Below are 1,478 nucleotides of genomic sequence, written 5' to 3' on the forward strand. Positions count from 1 at the left end.
ATGGCTGTTTATGAATCAAGGGTCTATGGGCAATTTCAACCAAAAAATAATAATAATTCCAATTCCTCTTCCTTACCATCCAAGCTAACTAAGCACACAGCAGTGGCAACTGTACCAAGCTTGACTAAGCTATGCACACTTGGCCGCGGCACAACCGCCACAGTCTCTCTCGCTTCTGACCTTGATTCGGGCCGTCTCTATGCAATCAAGTCGGCCGAGATGTCAGTTTCATCTCCATTACAGCACGAGCAACGCATCCTCTCCAGTCTCAGCTCACCTCACATCATCTACTGTCATGGGTCGTATATCTCGGATTATCAATTTCACCTTCTTCTCGAGTTCGCCTCTTGTGGGTCACTCTTCGATCGCATTAACGGCCACACCGAAGGCCGGTTAGATGAGCGCGACATAAGATCGCACGCCAGAGATATCTTGCTTGGTCTCTCCTATCTTCACTCGAACTCAATCACTCATGGTGACATCAAGAGCCAAAACATACTAATCGGTTCTGATGGTCGCGCAAAGATTGCCGATTTCGGTGATGCGTTGCAAACAGGTGGGACTCATGATCAGAAGCCGGGTCAATTATCAGGTACACCGGCTTTCATGGCTCCTGAGGTGGCAAGAGGGGTGGAACGGGGCCCGGCAGCTGACATATGCACAGTTATAGAAATTGCAATCCCATCTTCAACGGGAGTATTTTGGTCACTATTGAAATTTGTTGAATTTTCAGAAAAATTTTAATCAAATGTTTGAATTATACATATAATTATAATAATTTGCTAAATATAATGATTTTGGAGTGCCAATTAGCTAATTTAAGATTTTGGAGTAACAAATTTCTAAATTCCATGTTTTGAATTGGCATAAAAAAAAATTTCCCTAAAAGAAAACCCCAACAGTTGAGATCTTAAAATGCACATAATGAAAAGGAAAAATCAACTAAGACTTTGAGAAATGATCGGAAACGAACAGATTTTGACTAAAATTAAAGAAAAAGTTTTTTTTTTCTTGTATTCGGTACAGAAGTTTGGAGAAGAGAGACTGGGCGGCCATTTTTATTAATACCCTTAAAAAAAAATTTAAAAATAACCCCGCATGCCATTTTTTTTTTAAATGTTCTGACCGCCTGGGCCTGGGGCGGCTCAAAAATCAAGCGGACCGCCTCGGCTTGGGGCGGGCCACACCCCAACCAAACCGCCCCTGCCAGGGGCGGTCCTCTTATTTTTTATTTATTATTATTTTTTTAAGAGAGATCTTAATATTTTTTATTTAAATAATTTTGTGAAATTTTTTTTTCTTGTTTAGAGTGTATGCCAAAAAAGAGACATTTGATATATTTATGAAGTGATGTCGTAATTCTTTATAACTTTGATTTTATTTGTCAGTTGGATATCACAAGTCTAAATATAACACTAATTAAGGACTTGACCTTTATTCAAACATTCTCAAGCTCTGACAGCTTGTTGATCTTCTTC

At 39.5% G+C, this 1,478-nt stretch overlaps 1 protein-coding gene across 1 annotated transcript; it reads left to right on the plus strand.

The window, feature by feature from the left end:
• Nucleotides 1-744, plus strand: LOC144553726 (mitogen-activated protein kinase kinase kinase 18-like). The gene has a single exon (XM_078301931.1). It carries the CDS (start codon nt 1-3, stop codon nt 742-744), a length of 744 nt encoding a protein of 247 aa, XP_078158057.1.
• The last annotated feature ends 734 nt before the right edge of the window (nt 745-1,478 follow it).

Source organism: Carex rostrata, chromosome 5 (genome assembly GCF_964058835.1).
Source record: "Carex rostrata chromosome 5, lpCarRost1.2, whole genome shotgun sequence".
NCBI classification, from domain to species: Eukaryota; Viridiplantae; Streptophyta; class Magnoliopsida; order Poales; family Cyperaceae; genus Carex; species Carex rostrata.

What these genes read in the sequence shown, in the direction of transcription:
- LOC144553726 (XM_078301931.1), top strand. Translation starts at nt 1, where the DNA reads ATGGCTGTTTATGAATCAAGGGTCTATGGGCAATTTCAACCAAAAAAT.